Genomic DNA, 23073 nt, shown 5'->3' with positions numbered 1-23073 from the left:
TTGTGAAATGCTTCTTCGGCTGAAAAAAGTCACTTTAAAATATATTAAAAATTGCTGTATCTCTACGAAAAAGAAACAAAATTTAATAAACAAACCGGTAATTTAATGTATTTGTTTTATAAACACACTCATCCGAGCGTTGAGGTCCATCTAGCTTTTTTGAATGATTGACATGGGTGATTATTTTTGAAATCATATTATTTCATTCAAAAAATTCGGTTAAAAAATATTTCTTGAATATTAATAAATGAACACAAAAAAAGTCAAATGGTATGTTTGAGACATCTTCATCTTTATTTCAGCAAAAACATTTATTTTTGAAACAGTTATAATAGTTTTTATATTTGAATTCAAAATCTCTTCCCAATAAAAAACAATCTTTGAAAAATCAACACCCCGAAAAAAGATATGATTTCAAAAATAATCACCCACATGCAAAAACAAAAATAGTTCCAATAAGGGAAAAAGTCCCATTATAAAGTTGACCCTATCATACCAAAAAAGTTTCACCCGTTTTTACCACAACTTGTCGATCATTCAATAACCCATATTCGAAAAAAGCTTTCGGAATTTTAAAAATTTTTTATTTGTTTTGTTATTTTCACAAAGAAATGATCTGCTTTCGAATTATTTTCACATTTCAATTATAAAGTCTAGTCTTTTTCATTATTGCGTGTGAAAATCTATAAAACGGATAAGAGCACAATTCTTTAAAATAAAAGTTAACGAAAGAAATTTTTGTTTGTTTCATGACTGCATGATAAAAAACAAACAGAAGAAGTGAAATGGTTTTTTTAAATGAAAAAGAAGCAAGCAAATGATTTGATATGAATTGAAAATACTCAAGATCTTCTCTATAAATAGAAAAAAAAATTAGAAAAGGTTAAAAGTCGTCACAAAATCATGCCTATTCATGCTTCAGTTTAATATTTTCCCAATACAAATATATATTAATTTTGTTGTGATTTTTTTCAAAAAAAAATGCTCGGATAAAAAAAAGGCAACCATAAAAATATTTTAATTAGGATTGTTAATGAGATTGCCAATGAATCATCCCACAATCAGCACTTTTACCCGCAATGATTTATACGCTTTATTATTTTTAATTGACTCTAAGCTTCTGATAAGCCGCAACTGGGCTTGAAAGCATTTTCCCCCCAAATTATAAAAAGTCAAATAAAAACCAAAACAGGCCTTTAACAGTGGAAGAATGACTTTATAATTTATTTGCTATTTCAAATGATTTTTTTCAATACACTTTGATATGGAGATTGATTGACTCGACATGCTGAATATGCCACTTCCCCAAGGATTTGTGCAGGGCACAGCTTGAAGCTCAAAATTTATGATACCAACAACGTCAGCAACATCCAATGGTAAAATTCATTATTTGTTGGTACTTCTATACAGAATTTATTTTATTTTATTTTTTTAAAGATAAAATGACAATATAAATATTTTTTAGTTTATTCGCAAACAAGGCATATCATCAAGTCAGAACGATTTTTATTGGCTTTGAATCAGAATTCTGCCAATTGGCACAATTATTTGCTTGTGTGCTTGTTGCACGCCTCGCTCTTTGAGAGAGAAGTGATATGATCCAAAAAAGAAGAAACAAAAAATCGATTGAATGGCGCATATTGGAATCCCTTCTGATTGGCAAGCAAAATGAACAACCACATTTATTTTTATTCATCAGTCTTTCCTATTTCCGACCAGAAATTTACATGTTTTCACTGTTTTTTTATAGCAACATTAATTCATTCAAAATCCGATATTTATGTTTCAAATATTCTGTTTGCTCACGCCGGCAGCGAGAAATTACATCCGACAATTTCCTCTTCTTAGAATTCATTAATTATATACTGATGCTCAACAGAAAAAATGCCAGAAATCAACTGCTGCTGCTCGACAAGGACCTTGATTCCATGGCAGTGCTGCCCTCTCCTTCGCTTTCGTTCTCGAAATCGATGGCATCTGAAACTGTGAGCATCACAGCGCCTGCTGGGAAACGCTGAATGAACTCCCTTTTCATTGCAATTAGCGTTGGGCGGTTGCCTTGCTGAGGAGAAAAAGCGCGATGCAGCACCTCTGCGTATGAAGATTCCAGCACTTTTCTTAGGTCTGGTCTCTCTCCATTCACAATCTTCTGTCCTGTCACCTCTGCCTCATAATCACCAAACGGGATCTGGAGCGTCAAGCACTCCCACAGCATCATCCCGATCGAAAAGGCAACTGACTCCTTTGTTGCTCCCATCTTCTTGTTGATCAACAGCTCAGGTGCCTTCCACCTCATGCACTCTTTTTTGAAGTCATCCTCATCCTCAAACGCAGATGAGGGCAGAGAGTCATCATCGTCATCGCTGGCAGAAGTCACAACAGTTGATGAGGAGATGGAAGACGAGTCTGAATCATCATCAGACAAGAAGTCGGAGTGCATGACAATGCAGATGACCATGTGTTCGGAGAACAGTACAATGTGAGGACTCAAATTGGCTAATGATTGAAGTGGGTTTTCCATTTCAGCAAAGGAGTGGAGAGCAAGGTTAGCCACCCAGAACAGGATTTGGGCAGCTGTCATCTCTCTCTCCTTCAATGTGCCAATAGCCATCTCCTTCTTCTCGTTCCTTCCATGAAGCAACATGAATAATGAATCTCGCAGATCCACAATCAGCTTCTCATGTGGAGACGAACAGGCCATTGCATCCACCAGATTTGACATTGATGAGGTTGTGGGACACAAACTCTCAGATCGAACAAATGTTGAATCTGAGTCAGTTGTTGAAGTGGATGAAATAGAAGGCGATGGAGTTCGCTTCCTTATCTCTTCTTCCTCAACTTTCTCCAATGCCCATTCAGGAATCTTGTCTGAGTCTTTTCCAAGAATATATTCAGTTGATCCGCTCTCAGACAGAAGATGCTCTGATGACTCCGAGTGTCCCAAGCTTTTCTCATACACTCTCTTCTTTATCCTCTCATCGTTCTTCTTCTCAACATCCCCTGCCACTCTCCTCCACTGCGCCTCAGGCGACATCTCCATCGTCACCATCTCAAACGCCTTCGGATCCTTTCTGATGTTATCGTTCACAATCTCTCTCAGATCCTCTGCTTCACTCTTCGCCTTCTTCCAACGAACAACAAACAAAATCAAGGCAATGAGAACAATCAATAAAATTGCAATCAACAAAACAATCACAATCAATGCCCATGAAGATTTTCCTTTTTTTCCTCCTTCAACTGCCCTTTCATCTCCTTTTGATTCTGGTACACTTGCATTCTTCAGAATGAATGACTGAGTTGATGAAGGAGATTCTGTATTCCCAAACAGAATACATACCCTCACTTCTGCTTCACTTGGAATACCTTCAATTGTTTCCACAGAAACAGACCCATGCACCTCTTCTTCTGAAATGAAACCTCTTTCATCAAACAAATGCTTTTCAACCACTTCCTCATCTCCTTCTGCTGCAACTGTTTCGAATGAGAGATTGCAAGGGAGGAGAATTGATCCTCTGAACACAAGATTCACCTTCTCCCTTAACTTTTCAGATGATACACTCTCCACCTTTGGGATGAAAAAGGGAGATGCCCTTTCTCCTGCAATCCCTTCAAAACTACATCCATCATTCAACATCCAAAGTGATGCATTTGGCAAAACTCCATCTCCTCCCTTCAATCTTTTCACATTCAATGTTCCAGAACCTGAACAGATGATATTTCTTCTCAGCGATGGATATCCTTCAATCGATGGATTGTTGTTGACAAACTCTCCTTTCTCAGACTCCACACATCCGCCTGATACAGAAAGCCCTCCATTCTTCGAGTTGCGGATTGTGGTTTCTTTCAGTGTTAAATTACTTGACTTCACATCCACAATCGATCCATTCCAACCGCATAGTGCGTTTTGTTCTTTGACACTTTCTTTGTCTTCTCCCAAATCCTTATTTTTCTGATGACTGATTGGCTCATCCGTTGTTTTGCCATCAAACAAACAGGAAACAACAGAAACATCTGAACTGTCTGAAACTGACAACTGGCTTCCTTTCTCAGCAGATAGCAGACAATAAGAAAATGAACAATTAATTAAATTCACACATTTCTTGTCATTCTCAATTCTTACAACACTGTTGTTATTGGTGTCCTCATTTGATGAAATATTCTCAAAAACTGCACTTGAAATTCTGAGACTTCCCTTATCTTCATCATTATTTCTTCCTTTTCCATTCATGTTCAGATCTTCTTTGTTCGTTGAGATCAGACAGCCATTGTTCAATGAGATGTTGGAACAGTTCATTTTTTCAATCGAGACAGTTGCGCTCGATACAATTGCCACAACATCATATGCCGATGTGAGAGAGTCCAGAGTCATTTGGAACAGCATAATTTCTGATTCATCTGAAAACAAAAGCAAGGGCTTTGCAAAAGACAGCCAGCTGAATGATGTCTCACTCATCTTCAGAACTCCTCCCCAAACAGCCATCACATTTGAATCCAGCTCCAACGAGGGATCGGCTGCTGTGAATGTGCACTGAGACACTTCCAATGACCCATTAATTTCAGCGAATACTGCTGAGTGTGTGGCCTGAAATGAAGAGGCAAATGATATCAGGCAGTTGCGAACTGTGCAATCCTCCTCAAACAGAACCACGCTCTGAGCATCTCCAGTGAATGGAATGGATGTGCTCAGCTGGATTATTGCTTGCTGCTTTGTTGAAGGCAGGATGGACAGGTCATGCACAGTTGTTTCCGAGAGGATTGTAGATGTGGTGTTGATGAAAATGGCATTGAGCAATCCCTGCTGGATGTGGTGAACAGCAGATGAGATGCTCTTGCAGGGGTTTGTTGGCAATCCACATTGGCGAGTGTCTGCCGAATCGAGAGACACAAAGATCTGTGGTGCATACAAGAAAGTAATCAAGGGGATCAAGTCCACATCCTGCTCATCAGCATCAGTTGCGCATATGGATTGGTTCGATTGTAGCGATTCCTGGGAGAAGTCAAGGGCAAAGAGTGTTTCGTTGATCTGCTGCTCGATCGACTGACAGTTGATGAATATATCCTTCCCCACCAGTGCATCATTCATTGTGAATCGGATCTCTGATATTTTCAGCTGGAGAAAAGATGGGCCATCTGGTGTTGGTGCTGATGATGAGGGATCCACACAGTCAAACATCATTCCACCTCCCCTCCCAGTGACTGTCGAGCACCTGCAGAGTGTGAATGAACATTGCCTTACCTCCACCGATGATTCCTCGCTCTTCACACACATCATCAGTGCTCCTCCTCTTTCACTCGCCTCGCTCACACACCGGCTGAACATGCATCCTTGAACAGTGCATTTTACAGCATCAAAGAGTCCAAGGCAAAGAATGCTTGCACTGCTGCCAGAACAAGAGTTGTTGGAAAAAGATGATGACTGGATTTGGAGAGAGCAACAATGCTTGTCTGATACTTCATTGTGAGCATATGAATTCACAGGCAGATGAGATGGTGTTCTTTCGAATGACACAAGAGAGCACGAAGATATCGAGACATTCGAGACTGTCATGTTGGAAAGGAGGATTGACTGAGAAGGAAGTGAGACAAGGAGAAATGGTAGGGCGAAAGATAAAGAGGACAATGTGCAATTGTCAATCAACAGGCTTCCCTCTGAAACACTCAACCAAGTGAATGAGACAGGCTCACTTGCACTTTGAGGGGTGAAAGAGCAGTGCTTCATTTCGAGAAGCGATGATGAAGTTGAGGATCTGATGAATGTCCTGTGGTGGGCAAATGCTGTTGGGATGTGGAAGGAGAGAACCTCAAATGAAAGATGGATGGTCGAATGGATCATCCATTCTTCATTTCCTTCCTGATTATCAACCACAGCAATCCCTGACTCATTGTCTTTCCCAATGAATTTCATTGAGATTTGTTCTGATTCGATAGAAGATGAAAGTGAAATGGATGAGGTGAGAGAGGAAATATGATACACTGAGATGGACAGTCCATCTTCATAATCAGAAGCACTTCCAGGGAGTGGGGTGAATTTGAGGGAGATGAGATGGGAGATAGATCTGCATGGAGCAGCGGCATATCCACATCCGCTGAAGTCTCCTCCCTCCTGCCCATTTGCAAATCCACTTCCACTGAAGTTGTTCCACAGATACACCACAAGCGGAATCACAAATCCAACACCTGTACTGCCTCTCTCCCACCCGCCCAGCTCATCCATCGATGCCTTTTCCTTCTCACTCATCTCCCAGCAGAAATGCTCTGAATCCACAACCTCATCCAGAGAGCTCCCATTCACAAACACATTCTTCCCTTTCCATGCACAACATCCCACAAACTTCATATCCCCAAAAGCAAACTGAGTTGCCTCATCCTCCAATGATAGAAATATTCCTCCTCCCAAGCCATCCTCTTCTCCTTCTTCTCTCTTTCCTGCACAGCACCTTTCAAACTTCGATGATCCATTCACAACCATTTCATCATTGCCTCTCAGACACACATGCAACCCTCCTCCTTTTGCTCTGTTTCCCTTTGCCCAACATCCATTCAATGTGCAGTTGTCAATTATAAGTTGTTTCTTTTCTGATTCATGAGCACTTGACTCATCCTCAGCACAAACACAAACACAAGCTCCATCTCCATTCTCTTTTGTGACTCCCTCAAAAATACATTCGACGCAATTCATAACAAAACTGCTCCCTTTCCCTTCAATCAATGAATGCGATGAAAACACCATTGCTCCTTTTGTCTCAAACATTTCCATCTTCAACTCCCCTCCAATCACGCTCACAAAGCAAAATCCAATCTCGATCTCTGACTCAGAAGATGAATTCATTGATGAACAATTCGAAAGAGTGAGAGAGGAAGTGGAAGCTGGGAGTGTGATGAAAGAGTGGGCATCTGAGAGAGAAGAAGGAAGGGAGAAGCAGATGTTGTATATTGAGCACTCAGTGGAGACACTCACCAGCCATTGATTGGAGAGCTGTGTTTGTGGTGCATGCACAGCAACAACCATTCCCCTTTCCTCACATGAGATGTTCCAAACTGGGCCATCCATCGTTATCTCCTCGTCCAGTTCATATCCCTTTCCAACAGCAATCTGCCTTTGTGATGAACCAAATCTGAGCTGAGCTGCATGCATTATTGTCAAGCATGGGAAGAAGCTGAATCCACAAAAATTCGAATCAAAAACCCAGTTTTCTTCAGTTCCTCCAACATGTGCTGGCGGTTGGAATGACTCCAAAAATACATTCAATGGAAACAGTCCCATCTCACTCAGACTTCTATCAAAACCCATCAACTCTTCATATCCCAGCCCATTCAGTGAAACACAAATCTTCTCCAAATTGATTGTCTCTCCATTCATGTTGCTCCCATTCACAAAGATATCTCTCCCTCCCTCTCCTGCCTCACAATCCACAAAACTCACTGAGGAAATCACAAAGTCTGCTGCCCCATCCCCCAGCCAAAGATACAATCCTCCTCCACACTTGCTGCATGAACATGAATCGAGTGTAGTTGGATACGAGGAGGATCCAATTCTGAAGGCACTGGTTGTTGATGTCATCTTAACTCTGATCCCTCCTCCACTCCCACTCGTACACTCACAGTTTTCCATTGTGGTGTTCCACAGACAAAATGACTCTCCCTCACTGATTGTCTTTGACATCACTGCTCCATCCCCTTCTGTTTTTGCAACATGCAAGAAAGAAGAATTGGCAACAAAGGATTCATCGCTGTTTGGAAGTGGAGAAGATGAAGACAGCAACAACAATGAAGCAGAAGAAGTTTCTTGAAAGAGACTGGACTTGGACAAGATGTTCTTGACAATGCAGTCTGTCATTCGAAAGTTGGCAAAATTCACCTCAAACAAACTGTTCAAATATTCTTTTGAGGGGAGGCCTTCCTGATTCAATGGGGTGCTGATGACAAGCTCTTGGAGAAATAATTGAGAATTTGAGGAGCTCAGTCGGAACAATCTTGAACTTTCATGTGAGTCAAACACAATGCTCAAAGATGACAGTTTGCATATCCCATCATCAACACTCAGAAACACTTTGTCTGCTTCAACACGAACTGGACTCAATTGTGTTTCATCCTTTCCTATTCCTTGAATAGAAATATTCTTTCCCTCCACATTCAAACCATTTGATTCAACCATCTCATAAGTTCCCTCGATCAGCATGATTCTGCATCTGCTCTTTGTTAGTTCATTTTCAAGTGTGAATTTCAATGAATCACAACTATCCTCAACTGTCAGCCCACAGAACGCATTGTTGTTTCCTCCATCTGGAATGACATATCTCACAAGAAATCCATTTGGCAGCCACTCATTTTTTGTGCCTTGTGAAGAGCTCACACATCGACTTTCTCCACCTGTCAATGAATAACATTCCACAAAGGGATTTTCTTTTATCTTTTCATCGGGATCATTCAAATAGATATCTGATGCATATGAGGCAGAATTATTGAAGAAAAAGCAATAGAAACAAAACTTTGCATTCAATTTAAAAGTTTCAACACTAATTGAAATTCCACCTCCATATGAAGTGTTTGCGGAACAATTCTGAAAGATGCATTCGCTCATCAAGAAAAAAGATGGTGTATTATGCCTTATGCATAATGCTCCTCCATAGTGACTTTCGGCCGTTTCATTTGCACAAGTGATATTGAGTAAAAGGATTGGCGATCCATTTTCGAGAGTGTTTAAATTGCATTCAGTTAAAGAGGAAGTGCCTCCTTCATTAAGATAAAATGCACCTCCATTCCACGAAGTGTGTCCATTTTTTGCGATTGAATGAATAATGCCATAACATTGTGATTTATCAACGAAAACACTGCCTCCATGAGAACCCATCTCTTTAACATCTCTTTTTCCAAAGCAATGATCGAATGAGCAGTTTTCTATTTTAGTACTCACAGAATCAAAAACGCATAATCCTCCTCCCCATCTACTGCAGGAGCAATTCTAAATTGAACAATGAAAAAAAAATGAGAGAGAAATCAAAATAAAAAATAAATAAATGATTCTTTTATTTGATTGAAAATAAAACACGACTCAAACCATGAAAATACAGCTCTTAACACTCAGTGTTGATGAAGGACCATTGAATAAGATGGCTCCTCCACAAGTGTGAAATCCCTCATCAATTGCTGAATAATCTGTCACATTCTGATTGACAAATTTTGTGTATTCAAAGCTCCAATCCTCTTTAACCTCCACCCTCGAGCCATTGTTCATGGTTCTGGCACAATGCATCACACTTGTGTTGAAAACATTCAAAGCATGATCGCTATCTCCTATTCCTCCATAAAACACATTTTCAACACCACACAATTCACATCCAGAAATGATGAAGTCTCCATTTCCTTTCTGAAGTTCCGACATTTCTGAACAAAATGGATCCTTCTTTTGAGTAGCAGAAATGTTCGAGAAGGCACATTTATCAATGGACAAAGAAGATGAAGATGAGGACTCAATAATCGGAGCCTTTTCAAATACCAAATCAGATAATGTCGAAGATAACAATATGATTGCTTCAAAATCATTCCCAATCCGTTTCTTTATCTCTGAATGTTCAGAAATAACCAATTGTGGAATTGGATTGCTTTGGCATTTTGTGTTCATTGATAAGTTGTTGAAGAGGGCTCTTCCATGGGCAATTCTGAACAGACCATTTGTCTTTTCATCGCTGCACATTATCATGCACCAGAGAACAACCACATTGGACGAAGTGCAATCAACAACATTTGTGTCTCCTTTTGTTTGAAACTGCAGCTTTGAGAACGTTATGGAAGTGTTCATCAATGAAAATGAAGTTTTCAAACAAGAAAACTCCAACATTCCGTTATCTCGAAATTTGGCTGATTGATCTTCACTGTTGTTGCTTTGTGAATAATTCGTTTTTGGATTGGAAAATGTATATTCATCATTTTTTGATAATCTGAAAAGGGACAGTTCAACATTTGCATTTATTAAAGATTTGTCTTCAAAAGCATTGATGTTCAAGTGAAAACTCAGAATTGCAACAATATGAAAGATTGACAACATGCAGGATTGAACTTTGATTTTTCCTGCACTTTTGAATTTTGTTAATATGGGCGCTAATGATCGTGACGAAATTGAAAATGGTTAATTGCAAAGATTGGAAATGCATACCAACGACTAACTTTCAACTGTATATAAGAACAAAAAATGTTAATTTTGAAATATTAATTCGATATTTGTTTCGATTCAATTGCAAACAAATTTCAAAAGTATAGTTTGATTAGGGCTATGATTTTATCGGCAAAAGGGTATTATACCGGAACATTCAAAAATCGATATAATCAATTTATTTCATCATGTTATTATCATATTTGCTATTTAAAGCAATTTATTTTGTGCGGAAACATTTTTAAAGAATATTTAGAAAATATTTTTGATCAAAAAAATATCACATTTTTTAAAAAAATATTTTCAATTTTTCTTGACTGAAACATATCTTATCTCAAAAAAAAGGAGATTTTGTAATGATTCTTGCATTTAATGAAGAAAAAATGGATTGTAATTTGTTATTAACTACACTTAGAGATGAAATAGGAAAATAAAATGCATGCGAAAAAATTTTGTTATGAAGCTGTTAAATACTTAATTAAGTTCTACAAAAATATTATATAAGATAAATAGATATTATAGGTTATAGGATATTGTTAAAAATCTCTATTTTAGGGTTTCGGTTAAACGAATAACTTTCTTATTTGAAAAAAATTTAATTGCGTTAGGGGAATTAGAAAATAAAAAAAGTTATTTTGAGGTGCAGAAACTCATTGGAAATCAAGATGATGACGCTGAAAAAAAGACTCAGTTTTCTTTTTTCTTGCAATCTTCTTTTTGGAGATGAAAATAACGAAAAAAATCAATGTCAACTTTTAAATAATTTTGTAAATAAAAAATTGATCTTCCCAAAAAACATTTTTGATAAATTTTTTTTAAGAAAAAATTTTTTCTACTCAGAATAATTTCCGCACTTTAATATTTTGAACAAATATTTTTAAAACAATGATAATCACTTTTATCATATAATAAAGCAAATTTTGAGTCCCGGAAAAGAGCCCATTTGCCATTTCATCTTGACCTTTTTTCTTTATCAAGACCTTTTTCTTTTTTGTTATGCTTTTAGCTTTACACAAGCCTGTGATAAATAGAAAATAACCAGAAATGCTTGAAATGTTTTTATTTCCTTATTTTGTATTTTTTTCCAATATTTCATGTTTTTCAAAAAGATCGAGGATTATAATAATTTTATGTTTTAATCATTGACTTGCTGCTTTTCCAGCGAATACTTATTATCAGAAGTTCTGAGCTTTCATATCATTATACATCGTTTCTTTTTTATAAGTTAAACTTGTTTTGAACTTTCTCAACTTGTTTTTTTAACACTTTTTCTCATTTCACACTTTTTTTTAAAAAACACGATTTCAGAGACATGCATCCATTTGTTTTAAAATTTAATGAAATGAAATAAAAACAAATTTGAAATGAAATGATATCTCAAAGAAAAAACAACAAAATATTTGTATATGAGGAACAATTTTCAGATCAAAATTTTCATATGTTCTCCCATTTCGCTTCAAATTCTTGTTCAATTCTTTTTCTTTTCAGAATTAAATAAAAATATACAACAAATAACACCTTGTTTTTATTTTTTATGAGCTTTAAAATTTATACAAATTCATATTTGTTCAGAAAATCGTGTTTTAAGCAAAAACAGTGAAATGAGAAAAAAAGGTTAATAATTTAATTGAAAAAGCAAAAAACAAGTAAAAATAATAATACAAGAATGAAGAATTGCAATGCTGTAGCTTTTGACGTTCAGTTTGAAATTTTGGCTTCACAGCCAGCAAGTCTTTGATCTGGGTCCTTAAAATAATAAAATTTTTGAAAATTTTTTTGTTCAAAAAAATATCAAAAATTTTTTTAACAGAATTCTGAAAAACAATAATATCAAGAAGTCTATTTATTTTGTTTTTGTTTTTAGCCTTTTCACAAATCAAAAAAGCAAAAATTAGTTTCAAAAAAACAGTGTCGAGATAAAAATTTGAGGTAAAGATAAAATATGCGCCCTATATTTTGATTGCAATTATTTCATGCATGAATTAGAATGTCTATTCTCAAGTGTTATTTTGTTATTTTTATTTTCATTTTTATTTTTATTTTATTTTATTGTATTTATTTATTTATTTATTTATTTATTTATTTTTTTTTTTTTTTTGGAATGTGTGTGTGTGTGTGTGTGTGTGTGTGTGTGTGTGTGTGTGTGTGTGTGTGTGTGTGTGTGTGTGTGTGTGTGTGTGTGTGTGTGTGTGTGTGTGTGTGTGTGTGTGTGTGTGTGTGTGTGTGTGTGTGTGTGTGTGTGTGTGTGTGTGTGTGTGTGTGTGTGTGTGTGTGTCTTAATGTATGAATATCTTTTTATTGTCTTTTTGTATTACAAAAAATCCCCGAAACATCTTTATTTCTCAAAAAAACAATGGTTAACATTTAAAGAATTTGACATTGACAAATATCATGAGTTAAACTCGTGATAAATCATTCTTTTCTGAAAAAAAGCAACTTTTTCGCAATAAATTTATATCACCAAAAAGAATCACTCTCAGCAAAATATCAAATATTTGCTTTTCAAACATTTGATCATTACCATATAAAAATATTTTTTCAATGGAAATACTTCCTGAAAAACTGAAGGAACAAAAGGAAAAAATTGTATTGAAGGAAGAATATCCGACTTTCGTATGCATTTTATTTAAACATTTTATGTAGTGGAAAATTAACTTTCATTTTATTTGATTTTTTTTTAAAAGACATCTTCTTATTCTGATTATTCCACATATTCTTCGCTTGGTTATGATCAACCATTTAAAGAAGAGGATTTGACATCAATGAAAATGGCAATTTTGAAAAATACTCCGGAAGAAGTTGTGTTTGATGTAGCTGGAGTTGATTTGTCTGTTGTCAACGCTTTGAGGCGTATTTTAATTGCAGAAGTTTGAATTTTTATAATTTCTGAAATTAACTTTCGTTTTAAATTTCAATAGGTACCAACAATTGCAATTGAAGATGTCTTTTTGGCCAACAATACATCTGTCATATCAGATGAAGTTTTATGCCATCGTATTGGATTAATACCATTGGACATTGACCCTTCTAAAATAAAATATAAAAAACGTTTGACAAATTTGTTATTATTACATATTTAAAGCAATATTTTATGTTAAGCTGACGAAGAGCCAAATCAATTTAACACAATAATATTTAAATTGCAAATAACCTGCACTTCTGTTCCAGGATCAAGACCGGATATGGCAGAAAATTTACGATATAACCATTCAAATGTTTATTCTCGTGATCTTGAATGGGTCCCAATTTCTGATGAGCAGCGTGCCTTGTTTGCTGATCATCCACCAAAGCCAGTTTTTGGCGATATTTTGATTGCAAAGCTAAGACCAAAACAGGTATTGTTGAGCTGTATTATAAGTACTAAATTGAAATATATTTTCATTTATATTTATTTTTACACTTCCTTCTTTCCATATCATCTATTCTTTTTTCTTCATTCATTTTTTTGTGATAATGATGTTTGGTACTTCGTGTTCATAGACAATTGATCTGACTTGCCACTGCGTGAAGGGAATAGGAAAATGGCACGCAAAGTTCAGTCCCGTTGCCACCGCCACATATCGCTTGCTGCCGTCAATCAGCTTCAAAAAACCACTTACTGGGAATATCGCCGAGGCTGTGATAGAGTCGTGTCCGCTCAATGTGTTTGAGATGAAAGACGGTGTTGTGACAGTTGCGCGCCCGAGAAACTGCTCAATGTGTAGAGAATGCATCAGAACGGCGCGCATCAGCTCGAAGGGCGTTAAGTGCGAAGAATATGCTGAAGATCTGGAGCTTGCCAGAGTGAAGGACTATTGCATATGTTTGATGGCATTTTCTTTTCTTTCTTTCTTTCTTTCTTTTTAAAAATAGAGGAAATGATTTTATATTTGTTTTCCTTTTCGCTCTTTTATATTTTTTATATTTTTGCTTATAATCTTTTATTATTATTATTATTATTATTATTATTTATGAAACATATATCCCCAATGTTTCAAATATTTTAAACAATTTACAATGCATATATTATCCAGTTTCTGTTGAATCAACCGGAATCCTCGATGCATCTACACTTGTTGAACAAGCATTCGATGTTCTGATTGCGAAAGTGGATGCGCTTATCAGCCTTCTAACAACAACTGCCCCAACAGCTCAAGAGGCGCAATGAATAAGAGGAAAAATAGAAGAAGAAGGTTTTTTTTTGAAGAGTGATGGTTTCATTTTTTCATGTGAGAAATAAGGAGAACTTAGATTTTTTTGAGCAATTTGCAAAAAAGAACAGAATTAGGAAAGGGTAGAACATTCAGGGTACACTTCATTTATAGCACTTCATTACAGCGTTTTGAAATTATTTAAATAGTTGGAGAAATGCACGTATTTAGATAGACTCTCTCTCTCTCTTTTTTTTTTTTAAATTAGAGAAAAGTTAATTTTATTTACAACTTGGTGAGCATAAAATTAAAAAAGCAAAAGAAGAAGGTTTTGTTTTTAATAAAAATACTGTTTTAATTCGCGAAATTGTTCTTTAACAAAAAAGAAATACCAAATAATCAGAAATTAAGATTAGAATCTCCAATTTTCTGTTTATTCACTTGATTTTTCATCTTCATATGTCAAAAATTCAAAACGGATAGACATTTTCCAAGTAAATACATTCGAATAAAAATTTATTGTCTAAACAATCATCATATTTTCTCAGCTTTCATTTAATGTTTCGACCGTAACTTTGAAGAATCAATTCACACCGCTAAAAAATAAACCTCTCAATCTTTTTTTGACTTAATCCTGAAACATCTCCTCTAATATTTCTCTCTCACTCTCTCTCACCCAACCCCCTTCTCTATTCCATCACAGGACATTGCGCACTGCACAAATCCAGCTGTTTGATGCATTCTGACTCATGTTTCCTCTGCTCCGCCCTGCACCCCCTAACACACACCGCATTCGTCTGGTTCTTTTCTTTTCTCTTCTCTTCTGAACACTCTTCAGAAACACACTTCTGCTGCCTCTCTTCACTGCTGTCCAAACAAGACATATATTCCCCTTCACACTGCTGACTGCATCGCTCTGCCCACTTTTTTTTTGCTTCTTCGTCGCATTCTCTTTTTTTCTCTTCTGCTGATTGTTTGCACAGACGTGACTGCTGGTTGCATTCGCTGGAGCATTCTCTTTCATCTCCTGGTGATATACACAGAGAAAGGCACTCTTCGTGCGAAAACTCACAGCGGTCTAAGTCTCGTTCGAAGGAGAACTGAAAGAGAGAAAGAGAAATAGAAAGAGAGGAAGATATAAAGAAAAGAATAAATGATTTGATTAATGTGAACAATTGATAAGTTGTTTAAAAAAAAGGAGAAAAAGAAAAGAAAAGAAAAGAAAGGCCAATCAAATAAAAGAAAAAATGACCTAAAAGCATTTGTTACCGCTTCTATCTTCTCTATAAATCAAATTGAGCTTTCTGGAAGCTTCTTCATACTTCGCATTTCTCCTTCATCTCATCAACAGACGTGTCACATTTGCTCAAACACTCTTCTTCGCTATCTTTTGCTTTGGCCTCGCAAATTCTTCTCTGTGAAAGACAAGATGAAAGCGGGCGGTGAGAAAATGTGCATTCATCAAGCGCTTTGTCGCACTGGGAGAAGGAAAGAGTGAAAAATGACTGGAAATTTTAAAAATGAATAAAATGATTAATTAATAAATATGGTTGTTAGCAATGCAATTATTTTTTTTTTGTTTTATTTTATTTAATTTTTTAAATTATCAAGAATATTTTTAATTTCAAAGTTAAGTTAAGTATTCGATATTTGTAACAATTAAATAATAAAGCCACACTTCACAATCATCTTTGCATGTTGCTTTCTCCTTCGTTTCGCACACGTCGGTACACTCATAGTTTTTGTCTCGGCATCTTTCTTTGTCTTTTCGATGGTCAAATTGACACTGCTTCTCACAAACAGCAAGTGAGGAGGAAGAGGAGGAGGAAGAAGAATAAGTTGATGATGATGAATTGGGCATAGATGATGCTGGTGAAAAGGAAGTTATTTGTTTGCATTTTGTCTTGCAATTTCGCAGTCTTTTATCTGCTTCTAAAAAGCATGTGTCTAAATCAGTCTTCAATTCATTAAAAAATGTTATTTTTTTTAAAAAAAAAGAATAAAAATACGAATAAAATCCAGAAAATGCCATATAAAGTGATAGTAAATAACATTTCATCAAATATCTTATATCCTCTCATTCAGTGAAAAAGCCTTAAAAAATCCTCTCATTTAAGAGCATACCAAGCATTTCTCCTTGCAGCTGATTGTGGAAGACGAGCACAAAATGATGCATTCTCCGTTGATTCTGTTGCACTGGCTGTTTTGCTGCCGAAGGTTCGCACTGCATTCGCGCTGACACGAATCAGAAGTGGGAGAAAGAGAAGAAATTGATTTTGGTTGAGTCTTAGAAAATGCTGAAGACGAAGAAGAAGATGCAGATGTTGAAGAGTTATTTTCCTTTTTTTCATTCATCTTTTCTTGTTCTTCTTTATTCACATTCTCCCCATCTCTCGAGCATTTATAGCTGCAAATGTCAAACTGCTCCGATGCTTCGTCCATGCAGTTCAAAAGCGCTCTTTCGCACAGAAAAAAACATTCTTCCTCTTCTTTTGCACCACATCTCAAATCACACGCCATCTGCTCAGTTCGCACCCCTCCTTTGCACATCTGACGCTCTTCGCTGCATTTGTTCAGGCAGACAAGAGAAGAAGAAGATGAGGAGGAGGAAGAAGAAGGTGATGATGATGAAGTTGTTGTGCAAAGAGTGAGGCATTCATCGTATTCAGCATCACACACATCAAATCCATCTTCCATTTTTGCTAAGCAGCGATCTCCACATGTTGGCTGTCTAATCAAAATGTTGATAGTGTTTTTTTATTGTTTTCAAATCAAGACAAGAAATGTAAAGAAAAGAAAAATTAATATAAATTTTAATGTCATACTGAGCATTGCAATTATCAGTGCATTTTTGATTGCATGTTCGTGCTTGGCTTTCACAAAGACGACGCTCTCTCTTGCATTGACTGCAATTAAAAGGCGATTCATAAAGAAATAGTGATATGATTAAATAATGACAAAAAATTTAGTAAGCCTTCAAATTAATAAAAATGTTTACAAACTTTTCGCAATTCCAATCACCAATTCGGCAATCCGCAAGACAAACATCATTCTCAAAGTCGCAATCATCTTTAACTGATTGAAATGAAGCATCACAATCAATATGACATTGCGAATAAAATGATTCCAGGCATGTTTCGCTGCAATCCTTCGTTTAAAATCAAATATAAAAATTACAAAATCAACAACTTTTCTTCAAACAGAATGAATCAGTCTGCAATCTTTTCGACATATTTTATGTTCATCTTCGCAATTTCCTGCTTTCTTTTTATTTGGGCTGCATCTAAGCATCGTGAAATGGCAAGTATCTAAACATTCCTCAAGGGAATTCTAACGAAATGATAATGCAAAAAGACTAATTTGATCTTCAAACCTTGCAATTTGACGAACTTTGGTTTAATAATTTTTCTCGTTTTATAGTTTTTGATCTGTATGGTTCTTCATCGAAATTGCATAAAGAAATTGATGCTGCAAAATGAAATAAACACAAAATGACTGCAATTGTTGTTGGTATATTTGTTATTCCCAGAAATTTCTTTGAGATGCTGGCATTTTTCATTCATTAAGCCAAAGATAACACCAACAACACATTTAAAACCACTGTAAAAATAAATATTCGTATCAAAATTAAAATGTTATGGCCGTTTTTTTTGCTCCATTTCAAGAATTAAAAATTCATAATTTATTGTTTCAAATTTCATTTTTTGCAAAAAAATAAATAAACTTGATCTGGACTGATCAAATATACCCTCTTACTTTTTATTGAAAAGTCAAAAGTCGTTATGACGGTTTGTGCAAATTTTTTGAAAATATAGGAAGTTTATGTCATTATTTATTGTTGTTGCCAACGCACTACAACATCAGTTTTTGAAGGCAACGACTGTTTATTTGATTACAACTTACACAAAATGTTCGCCTTCAACAAACTTTTCTTTTAAGAAAATACGTCAACCACGACTGTTAACCCATCCAGGAAAACCTGTTCAAAATAATAATTTTGACAATGAGGAGCACGACTTCATCTTTTATGAAGGAGATGTCATTTCACCATTATCGGATTCTCTTGCTCATAAATATGTGGTCGTAAGCGTTCTTGGAAAGGGAGCATTCGGACAAGTATTTAGATGCATTAGACAGGATAACTTTTTATCATATGCTGTAAAGGTGATTAAAAATATTCCGATCAATTCAAAACATGCATATCAAGAAAAAAAGATGCTTGAATTGGTTTGTTTTTGCTTACAGTTAACAAATACTTGCAATGAATATAAAATCATTTATTTAGGTCACCTCCTCTGATGTTTATGATGAATATCACGTGATAAGATACGTGGAATCATTTATCTTTCACAATCATGTTGTTCTTGTAACAGAAATATGTGGAAACGATCTTTTTTCTGAAATGAAAAAAGATAGATTCAAAGGATTTCCATTAAATACTGTTAGAGACGTTTGCGTTGATTTTCATTTTTAAATTTAACATTCCGTCATTTTTTCAATTAATCAAATGAACTGAAACAAATAACAAAACCAAAATAGATTGTGTCTGAGATCCTTGAAGGAATGATTCTTCTGTCTGACTTAGGAATTATTCACACAGACTTGAAGTTGGACAACATATTGATTGACAGCCATCTTCCTCATGTGCGTATTGTTGATGTTGGAAGCGCAATATTTGAAGGGCAGCAAATCACAAATTATGTTCAGACAAGATTTTATCGTGCGCCGGAGATTATTTTGGGGCTTCCGTATGCTTATTTAATTTGTGCTAATTGATATTCATATTTTTCTTTGAAAAATAATGTTTAATGAACTATTTAATAATAATGATTTTTTATTTTGAACAAAATAATCTTTATTTTTCTTTAATGAAGTTTTGACTGTAAAATTGACATGTGGTCTTTTGGATGCATAGCAGCAGAGCTGTTTTTGGGGAATCCGCTATTTCCTGGCTCATCAGAACACAATCAGATTGAAAGATATATTCAGTTTTTGGGGTTTGTCAAATAAATAAATAAATAAATGATAACAGAATTAAATGTGATATTGTTTTTTCTTTTATCAATTTCTTTTCTTATATTTATTTATTTCACGATTTTTTTCTTATGATTTATATTTTCCTTTGTATTTTTCATTGGTTTTTCTATGAAATTACATGATATGTTCTTTATTTTGTTCTATTAGCCCTCTTCCATTAGAACTAATTAAATACGGAAAAGCAAGCAGAAAGTTTTTCGTATCTGATCCTACAATAAAAGAAGGCTATCGAATAGCCACACGAGCCGAATTCATAAAAGTTTGAATTCTATGATTAATTTATTCACTTATTAATCTTTTCGAACACAATATTTTTCTTTTTTTCAAATAATTTTCTTTTCTATTGGAAAATGAAATTGTTCATTAATTAAAATAAATAAAATTAAATTAAAACAATCTTCAAACACAACACATTCAACCCTAATCAAACTCCCCTTGCAAACATTCACATTTCCACAGAGAACAGGAATTAACACCCCTTCTATCATTTACTCGTACATCAAGCCAACATTTCTCGAAACTCTAACATTTCATCTCAATCAGTCCAATTCAGCTACAAATGATACTAAAAATTCTTCTTCTTCTTCCTCTTCTTCTTCTCAAAATACATCAAATTCATCATCATCTCCTTCCTCCTCTTCTTCTTCTTCTCATTCCTTCATCTCTTCAACCGAATCCAACAGCAATAACATTACCAATAACAGCAATAGCATTAACAACACCAATAGCAATAATAATAGCAATAATTCTTCTAACCCGCCAACCACCCATGAAGAATTACTCGTCTTCTATCACTTCCTCCTCTCCTGCCTCTGCTTCAACCCAAAAATGCGCCTCACACCACGCCAGGCAAAAACCCACCCTTTTTTCACGGCTCCACAGAGTTCTGTGTCTTTTCTGCAGAGTTGGATGCCTGAAGAAGATCAAGTGATCAAAAGAGAAAGAGAAAGAGGAAGGAAAGAAAAAATGATTCAGAAGGAGAAGGAGAAGGAGAGAGAGAAAGAGAAGGTGAGAGAGAAAGAAAGAGAAAGAGAAAGAGAAAGAGAAAGAGAAAGAGAAAGAGAAAGAGAAAGAGAATCAAAGACTATCAATTTGATTAGTGTTCCAACAAGCAACCCTTCTTTGTCTTTCTCTTATCCTTCTTCTCTTTCGCCCAATCCATCTTCACTAGCTTTGTCTTCGTCACATCAATTTCCTTCGAATTATTCGAATTCTTTTCTTAATCCTAATGCTTCTTTATCAAGCACATCATCTTCTTCTTCTTCGCCTTCTTCTTCTTCTTCCTTTTCTTCCTTTTCTTCTCCTTCATCACTTTCTCACTCCTCTTCCACTTTTGTTGTCAATTCACCATTAAATTCACCAAAACTCACTTCATTTGACAATCCATTCACATCTTCTTCCTCCTCCTCTTCTTCTTCTTCTTCATTTTCTCCTTTTTCTCCTTCTCCTTCTCTTTCCTCCTCTTCCTCTTCTTCTTCCTGTTATGTTTCTCCTTCCACCTCTCCTCTTCCTCTAAAACCTCAACCAAATCCATTCTCTTTCTTAGCTGCAACTTCCACATCCAACTCATCTTCTTCTCCTTCCTCTTCATTTATATCTCCCTCTTCCTCTTCCTCATCATCATCATCTTCTTCCTCTTCCTCCTCTTCTTCCTCTTCTTCTTCCTCTTCTTCTTCCTCTCTTTCCTTCTCTCTTTCTCCCCCTCCTTCTCTCACTCCCTTCACTCTCTCTCAAATTCCTTCTCCTCTTCTCAAAAGCCGCCCTGAAACGCCATTTCGCCAACCTCGTCTTTTAATAGCTGATTCAACAACACCTTCTTCACTTCCTTCTTTCTCTGGTTCTTCGCCTAATCTGTTGTCTTCTGCTAATTCTTCTTCTTCTTCAAATTCTTCTGATTTTGCTTCTTCTTCTTCCTCTTCCTCTTCCTCTTCCTCTTCAAATTCATTTTCATTGAATATCCCAGCTGTATCTCCTCCAGATTCTTCATCTCCTTCTCCTTCTCCTTCTTCATCCACATCATCATCTTCTTCTGCTTCTGCTTCTGCTTCTTCCTCCTCCTCCTCTTCTTCTTCTAACTTCAATTTCACCTCACCTTCCACATCATCTTCTTCCACTTTCTTCACTTCTGCTTTGGAAAGTGGCGAAAATCCGTTCAATTCATTCTTCTCTTCATTTCATTCTTCTTCTTCTTCTTCTTCTTCTTCTTCTTCTTCTAAAATTCCTTCACCAGCACCAACACCTTCTTCTTCTTCTTCTTCTACTTCTTCTTCTTCTTCTTCTTCTTCTTCTTCTTCGGTTGCTAATAACAATGGAATTAATAATAATAATAACAATACTTATTTAAATTCTTCTTCCTCCTCTTCCTCATCCTCTTTTAGTCCTCCTCGTGATGCTTCTTTTTTTCCTCCTTCTTTTCCTCCTTCTCCTTCCTCCTTTTCCATTCCATCTTCTTCGTCTCCTTCTCCAATGCCTTCTTCTCTTTCTCTTGCACCAACTTCATCTTCTTCCTCTTCTTCTTCCTCCTCCTCCTCTTCATTTCCTCCTCCTTCTTCTTCTTCTTCAAATCTTTATTCCTCTCCTTCTTCTTCCTCTTCTTCTTCCTCTTCCTCTTCTTTCTCTCCTTCTTCATTCACAACACCTCCCAGACCAACATTTCAATCTCTTTCCTCTTCCTCTTCCTCTTCCTCTTCCTCTTCCACCTCTTCTCTTGAAACTACACCAGAAAACTCCATTTCTCCATCTCCTTTCACTTCTCTTCCTTCTTCTTCTTCCTCTTCCTCTTCCTCTTCTTCTCTTTCTTCTTCTTCTTCTCTATCCAACAACCCCTTTGCTTCATTAGCATTGCTTCATCGCCAGCATTCTCAGTCTCTTTCTTCTCCTCTGTCTTCTTCGGGTGCTTTTCCTTCTGCTTCCCTTATATCTTCGTTTCCTTTGTCGGTTCGCACTGCTTCTTCTTCTTATGCTTCGCATTCTCATTCACAATCACCTTCACCTTCGCCTTCATCTTCTATTTCTTCTGCTTTTGCTTTGACAAATTCTTCTTCCTCCTCCTCCTCCTCATCTTCATTTAATTCTTCTTCTTCTCCTTCCCCTTCCCCCTTTTCCTCCTCCTCCTCCCCTTCTCTTTCTTCTTCTTCCTCTTCTTCTCCTTCTTCAACCTATAGCCAAATAAACCCAGCAGTCAGAAGTGTCACATTTGATTCTTCTCAATTAGTTCAACAGCCTCCTTCGATTTTCAGCTCTGGATTAAATTCTTATAAGCAGCCACGCTCTTCCACTTTCTCTTCTCAATATTTTCCACATTGAGAAAAAAAAAGAAAGAAAGAAAGAAAAATTGGTGTTTGAAATTGGAAATGAGTTTTTATTTGCTTTATTTATTTTGTTTTATTTTATTTGTCTTTTCTTCTTCTTTTCTCTTTTTCTTTTTTTTTCATTTCTTTCACTTTTATCTTTCTTTTTCTAATTTTTAGTTCACTTTCTTATCGTTTCTTTGTTTTTTTGTTTGTTAAATACATTTTGAGGAATTGTCGGTTGTGTTTTTATTTCATAATTTCGTTCTTATTTGGTTGCTTTGTGAAAATGTTTGTATCATCCAACCTTTTTTAATGATGCAATAAATGGAGAAAAAAAAAAATAGAAAAGTGAAGAAAAATAAAGAAAAGAAAAGAAATAACTTTCTTTCTTTCTTTCTTTTTATTTCTATTTCTATTTCTATTTCTATTGGTGAGCTTTTTGTCTTTAATGCAGATGTTGAGA

General features: G+C 35.7%; 4 protein-coding genes across 4 annotated transcripts; 2 read left to right on the top strand and 2 right to left on the bottom strand.

Moving 5' to 3' along the window:
• Nucleotides 1–1894: 1894 nt before the first annotated feature.
• Nucleotides 1895–9799, bottom strand: MONOS_8202 (uncharacterized protein; the record flags this gene model as incomplete). The annotated part of the gene is made up of 3 exons (XM_067878592.1): nucleotides 1895–8439; nucleotides 8755–8962; nucleotides 9059–9799. The coding sequence occupies 3 exons, from the start codon at nucleotides 9797–9799 to the stop codon at nucleotides 1895–1897; spliced, it is 7494 nt and encodes a 2497-aa protein (XP_067726059.1).
• A 2880-nt stretch (nucleotides 9800–12679) lies between these two features.
• On the top strand, nucleotides 12680–14512 carry MONOS_8203 (putative RNA polymerase Rpb3). The gene is made up of 6 exons (XM_067878593.1): nucleotides 12680–12763; nucleotides 12835–13017; nucleotides 13069–13198; nucleotides 13250–13485; nucleotides 13631–13952; nucleotides 14164–14512. Exons 1-6 carry the CDS (start codon nucleotides 12692–12694, stop codon nucleotides 14295–14297), a joined length of 1077 nt encoding a protein of 358 aa, XP_067726058.1. The 5' UTR covers nucleotides 12680–12691; the 3' UTR covers nucleotides 14298–14512.
• Nucleotides 14513–14608: 96 nt separating this feature from the next.
• On the bottom strand, nucleotides 14609–17571 carry MONOS_8204 (uncharacterized protein; the record flags this gene model as incomplete). The annotated part of the gene is made up of 6 exons (XM_067878594.1): nucleotides 14609–15380; nucleotides 15603–15785; nucleotides 15959–16237; nucleotides 16405–17011; nucleotides 17283–17428; nucleotides 17482–17571. 6 exons carry the CDS (start codon nucleotides 17569–17571, stop codon nucleotides 14970–14972), a joined length of 1716 nt encoding a protein of 571 aa, XP_067726057.1. The 3' UTR covers nucleotides 14609–14969.
• Nucleotides 17572–18495: 924 nt separating this feature from the next.
• MONOS_8205 (putative Protein kinase domain) lies at nucleotides 18496–22851 on the top strand (the record flags this gene model as incomplete). The annotated part of the gene is made up of 6 exons (XM_067878595.1): nucleotides 18496–18507; nucleotides 18566–18730; nucleotides 18820–19028; nucleotides 19155–19277; nucleotides 19465–19576; nucleotides 19777–22851. The coding sequence occupies 6 exons, from the start codon at nucleotides 18496–18498 to the stop codon at nucleotides 22621–22623; spliced, it is 3468 nt and encodes a 1155-aa protein (XP_067726056.1). The 3' UTR covers nucleotides 22624–22851.
• Nucleotides 22852–23073: the final 222 nt, after the last annotated feature.

The sequence above is a fragment of the Monocercomonoides exilis genome, assembly GCF_001643675.1.
Source record: "Monocercomonoides exilis strain PA203 chromosome Unknown scaffold27-1312184, whole genome shotgun sequence".
Classification (NCBI taxonomy): Eukaryota; Preaxostyla; order Oxymonadida; family Polymastigidae; genus Monocercomonoides; species Monocercomonoides exilis.
The sequence above is the reverse complement of the archived record's forward strand: the minus strand, read 5'-3'. Positions and strand labels throughout refer to the sequence as shown.